A 6,753-nucleotide genomic window follows, 5' to 3' on the forward strand; every position below is an offset into this window, starting at 1 on the left:
TGATGAGAAAAACACATGGAGAAGCTTACTGGTCGTGATTATTCTACCAGATCACGTGTCGCTTTGTTGTTTGTTTCTGGTTTTTACAGATCTCAATGCTAACCTGTAGGGTGATAATTAGTCATTTGACTCCTTCCTCATCTAACCTGTAGTGGGATATGTGGATGCTACGCTGCGACAAATCGGAAGTTTGTACGGGACATGCTGAACTAATGCATGTGAAAGTGTCCTGTCTCGATCTGGTTGGTTTTGCCCCAAGTATGAGGGGAGATCGCCAAACGAAAGTTTTGTCCGAGCATCTTAGGCTTCAATGATTGAAAAGGAACCTGTCGATCTCTGTTTGGAGTGTTAGTTATTTACTCGTGGCTTAATCTTTGGATGCTTCGTCTGATCTTAAAGATCCACTGCCAGGATTTGACTTAATCGCCAGTAGAAAACCCACCTGCAGATAGCAGGCTAGGGTGCACTTCGGGAAGTCTTCCTTAAATTCGACTTTGAAAAAGCCTACGAATGGGCTATGCTTGTCCTCTGGCACATATGGCGAGAGTGTAACGCCCGTACCTTCCGTGCGTCCACCTTGCCCGTACCTTCCGTGCGTCCACCTTGACCTCACGAGTTGTCAGCTAGGGCTCTTTTTCTCAGCAGTGGTTTGGCCTCCACCTGCTTGCTCGGTTGTTTGCTGTGGCTAGCCTTTTTATTTTTCGTTGTTGTATTGTGAACCCTCTTCTATTAATATATCGAGCAGCTTACCTGCCGAATTCTCAAAAAAAAAAAAGCCTACGACAGGGGGGCTTCCTTAGCAAGTCCTTATGCGAAAAGGTTTTGATCGAGGCTGGGTCCATAGAGCCCTTGGTTTGGTCTTGCCATCAACGGAGAAGTGATTACTTTTTCTTCATGTTGAAAGTGGTAGTTCGCAAGTGCATTTCTTGATTCTTGCTATTCTCCTCCTTTACTTATTTCTCCCTGAAATTTTGCTATCCCAATTGTAAAAGAAAAGAGATTTAGGTGGGCAGCAAAGAAAGGAATCGTAAAAGAAAAGAGATTTAGGTGGATCCCATGCTTAAAGGTAATTGAACGCGGAAATTTATTTGCGAGGATCAGAGAATTACATGTCTGGTTTGTCGTTTAGCTGGAAGGGTAAACCAGCTCACGTCGGAAAGTCGGAAAGTGATCGCTGGCCTAGGCTCGAGCGATCGACTGCCTGCTAGGGGAGCCCAGGTATAATTAATATCTCCCGATATTAATATACTTTTTAAGTACAAAATAAGCTATCAGAGTAGTGAAATAAAGAAATATCTATATAGTGGCCAAATAAGGTTTAGCTTCTCTTATACCAAAGGAATCCATATTAATAATGAAAATTTGACCAGATCTTTCTACGTGTGATTTAAGTACTTGATATGCTTAGCTGTTCCTTGATTCCCGAAATCGTGGATTAGAAGCCATAGAGTTCAGTATAGGATCCGATGAGTTGATCCCACCAAGGGTTGACTTAAGTTTTTTTTAGCGTGTATTATTCCTTTGTTGATTTGTGTATCCACATGCGATCCCATCAAGGGTTGACTTAAAGTTTTTTTTAGCGTGTATCATTCATTTGTTGATTCGTGTATCCACATGATAGTGACACCCATGAGTTGTGTTCACTTTGAACTGAAATTGGACAATACATATGGCTACGTATATGCCCTTTTTTCTAGAGAAAAAAGATGCAAATTGGGTGACATGCCTGCCCACCCATGATGAAATTAAAACATGGTATAGGTATAGTATTACATGCATGCCTACCATAAGCGCCAGCATCCTTGGGCTTAATGTTTAGTTTGGTCGAATTCAAAGGTAGGTCCTGTGTTCTAGCTGTATGGGCAGGCCATGCAGCGGCGACGGCATGGGGTCTCTTGTGAATGTGTTCTCCTTGCAGGAGAGCTTCCATGTGAAGTGTCTCACCAGGTAGTGCATCATCACCAGTGTTTGGACCTTGGCAAACTCCATCCCGGGGCATATCCTGGGGCCGGCGCCGAAGCCGACGAAGGAGCACGGCGGCGTTGTGGATGACATGTTCTCAAACCGGGAGGTGTCGAACTTAGCCGGCTCGGGGAAGATGCTAGGGTCCAGTTGCGTTGCGCTAGCCAACCAAATTAAACACCTGAACGGACAATAAGAGTTGCATCAGCTAGCAAACAGTCAATAAGTATTTGGGCTGGGATACAAACTTTCAAACGAGGACATATTTGGAGGGTTGGCGATGGTTCACAGATTAACATATGGAATGACCCTTGGATTCCTAGCAGTCCAAATAGGAAAATTATGACAAGAAGAGGTAACGTTGTGTATACCCATGTATCAGAGCTCATCAACAATGAAACAGAAATGTGGGATGAGGAATTGTTAAATGATCTGTTTTGGCCAATTGAGGTACAAAGAATCTTAAATATCCCGTTGGCCCCAGGGCATGCAGGACTTTGTGTCCTGGCATTACACGAGGACTGGGACGTTCTCGGTCCGGTCAGCATATTTCTTGGAATGGGAACATCAACATGGCAGTAAGTTGAGGCGCACGAATGGCTTCGGTTCGTCCTCGACATTACCTGTGTGGAAAACCGTATGGTCTCTCAATGTTCCAGCTAAAATTAAAATACACTGTTGGCGTTCTTTGCTCGGCGCTATACCATGCAACGGCATTCTCGCCAATAGACACATGCAACGGTTCACAGTGTCAACTCTGCAATTCTGAGTGCGAGAGTATCCGTCATGCTTTTTTTTTTCTATGCCCTAAAGGAAATCTGGAATTACCTGGGCATGGAAAGTCTCATATCCCATGTGTGTTCTAATGATTCTGAAGGTTCTTCAGTTCCGGTCTCATTGTTTCGAGATAGATCAGTGAAAGCTCCAATTCATGGTGAAATTGATTGAAATGATCTATTGGCCACAGACATTTGGTACATATGGTGGGAGCGAAGGCAGGCGACAAGGGGTGAAATGCTACAGTCCCTGTACGTTCTGCGCAGTCCATTGCGGCTCTAGCGACAAATTTTTCAAGGCCAAAGAAGAAAAATAGTGGTATCATCAGGCATGGTTGGATGAAACCGAAGGAAGATTTTGTAAAACTCAATGTGGATGCAAGCTTCGACTTGGATTCAGGTACTGGAAGCACTGGAGCTATCCTACGGGATGACAAAGGTCTCTTTCTAGCAGCGAGTTGCTTTGGAATACCATATGTCTCAGACGTGTCTACGGCTGAGGCTCGGGCCCTTCGAGATGGTTTAATCCTAGCAGGACAGATCGGGTGCAATAGGATTGAAGTCAATTCTGATTGCCTCAACGCGATTGAGATGATGCGGAATGGGGGGAATTCTTTCGAACCAGCGGCAACAATTTATGAAGAATGTTCCTCTCTTTGTCAGAACTTCGTTATAGTTCAATTTTTTCATTGTCCTAGGGAAGCTAATGTAGCGGCAGATTGTCTAGCTAGACACTCAGAAGGATCTACGTCAATTGCTTGGCATGATGAACCTCCTGATTTCTTAGTTTCTATTCTGTCAAACGATGTATCCATATTGCCAATTTAATGAAACTAGCCATGTTGGCTTTCCCTAAAAAAAAAGTTTTTCTTAGCGTGTATTATTCCTTTGTTGATTTGTGTATCCACATGCGATCCCATCAAGGGTTGACTTAAAGTTTTTTTTAGCGTGTATCATTCCTTTGTTGATTCGTGTATCCACATGGTAGTAACACCCATGAGTTGTGTTCACTTTGAACTGAAATTGGACAATACATATGGCTACGTATATGCCCTTTTTCTAGAGAAAAAAAATACAAATTGGGTGACATGCCTGCCCACCCATGATGAAATTAAAACATGGTATAGGTATAGTATTACATGCATGCCTACCATAAGCACCAGCATCCTTGGGCTTAATGTTTAGTTTGGTCGAATTCAAAGGGAGGTCCTGTGTTCTAGCTGTATGGGCAGGCCATGCAGCGGCGACGGCATGGGGTCTCTTGTGAATGTGTTCTCCTTGCAGGAGAGCTTCCATGTGAAGTGTCTCACCAGGTAGTGCATCATCACCAGTGTTTGGACCTTGGCAAACTCCATCCCGGGGCATATCCTGGGGCCGGCGCCGAAGCCGACGAAAGAGCACGGCGGCGTGGATGACAGGTTCTCAAACCGGGAAGGGTCGAACTTAGCCGGCTCGGGGAAGATGCTAGGGTCCAGTTGCGTTGGGCTAGCCATCCAAAACACCTGAACAGACAATAAGATTTGCATCAGCTAGCAAATTGTTTGCTGCAAAAAATGGTGTTGCAGCAGGTACAAACGGAGTCCAAATTAGCAATGCACCTGCCATCCTTTTGGAATGCGGTAGCCATCGAACTCGGCATCCTCCATTGCTATTCTAAAGCCCCCGAACACTACAGGGATGAGGCGAAGTGTTTCTTGTGCGACTCGCCATGTGAACTTCATATTTGATAGGTCTACCCATGTAAGAGCCTCTCCATCAGACTTGTTCCTTGCAATCTCTTCATGCTCTGTATCCCAAAATTACAACACAACATGACTGTCGGAAGTGACAAACGAAAATAACAGAAATAAAGCAACATGACAATGGCAGATTGGCACTTGTCGTAGTACGTACCTTGCACCATGGCGGCGAGGGTGGCCGGATCGCCGGCGAGGTGGCGGACCATTAACGTCAAGAGTATGGACGTCGTGTCGTAGCCGGCAATCATGGGGATCAAGCTGTTGTCGACGATCTCCTCATCGGTCAGCAGCTGCTGGCCATGCTCGTCTCTCATGCTGAGCAGGTGGCTGATCAGGTTCTTGTTTGGCGAGTCCCCCTGTTTCGCCTTCTTCTCCCGCATGACACCCCTGAGTAGCCGTCGAGCCCTTTGGCCAGCCTTGATGCTCCGGCCGTAAGCCGTGAACGGCAGGTTCACCGGCATCGCAATAATGCCCGCAAGCATGCGCCCCACGTCATCGGCGAAGGCGTCCCGCACGGCGCCCGCCTCAAAGCCGAAGACTAGCACGGAGATGATGTTGAACGTCAGCCGCTTCATCAGTGGCAGCACCGTGACGGTCGTCCGGCCGGCCCAATTCTCCTCTAGGTGGTGCCTCACCTCGGCGTCGATCTTCTTAACGTACAGCTTGAGCATGCCTGGTTTGAGGAACTCCATTAGCGCGCCACGGATGCGCAGGTGATCGTCGCCGGAGAGGGACAAGATGGTCTTCTCCCCGATAACACGCTGGGCGAACAGGGGCACATACGGCGGCAGCGAGCTGCTGAAGAACATGAACTTGTTGGCCGCCGGGCCGACGAGGAGAACCGTCGGCTTGCCGAACAGCGAAAGCTTCGAAACTAGCCCATACCTTTCGATCCGGTCCCAAAACCACTGGTCGATGCTGTTAAAGTGCATGCCGCGGATGAAGCCGAGGCTCTGGCCAATCACCGGAATACCCATGGAGCCAGGGGGCAAGTTGGCCGGACATGATTTCTTGGCTCTGCTCAGGATGTGGATGGCTATGGCAGAGGCCGTGACAAGGAGTGCTACGACTTTGAGCAAATAATCCATTGGACAAGCACAGTTCACACGATGGAGCGATGCTACATAAATGAAGCATATAGGGAAGGACACACACATATATATATATAGGAGCTAGCTAGCATCGATCCGTGGGGAGCAGAATTTTCTGCAGATTCTTTTTTATAGACTCAAATGTTAGGGCATGTACAATGATAGAGAAGTCACGTCTTCCTTTAGCTCTCCACATTATCTAGAGAAGGCAATAGTTATAATGTGTACAATGCAAATTCCTTATAATTATAATTAATAAGAATTAATTAATTTTGGTAGAAAATCATGTTGCTAAGGGAAGACATGTGATACAATGGTGAAATTGGTCTTCCCTTATTTTCTAAGGGATCATCCCTTAGCTAAGGGAAGACAACCTTCTCTTTCCCTATTCTCTCTCCTCTAACTCAGCAAAAATCCTACGTGGCAGCTTTAAGAGAAGGCTGACATCACTCCATACATGCCCTTACAACTACATGTTCACCATCTCAAGTATTCAATTCCTTAAGGTCTTGTTTACTTCTCTCGTATTTTTCTTTTCAATGGGTATGGAGATGGAAGAGGATTTGGTGTTCACCCAATCCGCTCAAATACCCTTCCCCAAAAATACACTAGTATGATGGAGAGTTTTCAATTTAGGTAAAAAATATGGGGATGATAGGGGATGGGAGAGAATATCTCGGCGTTCAAAACCGGAGAAGTAAACGGACCAGTGAGATTTTCCGGGAGACAAAATAATCCCCTCCCTTCCCCATAAATACACTAGAAGTAAACAAGACATAAACAAGATTTTATACCCCGTGGGGTGGCAGTCTGCAATATGCGATGGTACCCTTCTATTCTTAGAAAATAACGTCAGAGTAACTACTAACTTTAAATGGATCCTTACTTATTTTGAGCAATTATCTGGTATGCACATAAACTATCACAAAAGTTAGTTAATTGGTATAAACATGGAATCGATATTTTGCCTTCCTTGGAAATCTTTTAATGTGCGGAAGGAAAATTTCATGTCAAGTACATGGGTCTTCCTCTACATTTTGAGAAATTAAGCAGAGAAGATTTGAAACCCTTAGTTGATAATCTTTTTGGCGGAATGACATGATGGAGGGGGGAACTTTTATCTCGGGAGGCTAAAAGAATTCTCATCCAAACTGTTCTTGCCAACATTCTTATTTATATGTTGTC

The 6,753-nt window shown here is 45.4% G+C and overlaps 1 protein-coding gene across 1 annotated transcript; it reads right to left on the minus strand.

The window, feature by feature from the left end:
* Positions 1-3,934: 3,934 nt before the first annotated feature.
* Positions 3,935-5,565, minus strand: LOC124673556 (taxadiene 5-alpha hydroxylase-like). Its single transcript, XM_047209611.1, has 3 exons — positions 4,632-5,565; positions 4,337-4,524; positions 3,935-4,240 (listed from the first exon to the last, which is right to left on the minus strand). The coding sequence occupies exons 1-3, from the start codon at positions 5,563-5,565 to the stop codon at positions 3,935-3,937; spliced, it is 1,428 nt and encodes a 475-aa protein (XP_047065567.1).
* Between the last annotated feature and the right edge of the window lie 1,188 nt (positions 5,566-6,753).

This window comes from Lolium rigidum, chromosome 7 (genome assembly GCF_022539505.1).
Source record: "Lolium rigidum isolate FL_2022 chromosome 7, APGP_CSIRO_Lrig_0.1, whole genome shotgun sequence".
NCBI classification, from domain to species: Eukaryota; Viridiplantae; Streptophyta; class Magnoliopsida; order Poales; family Poaceae; genus Lolium; species Lolium rigidum.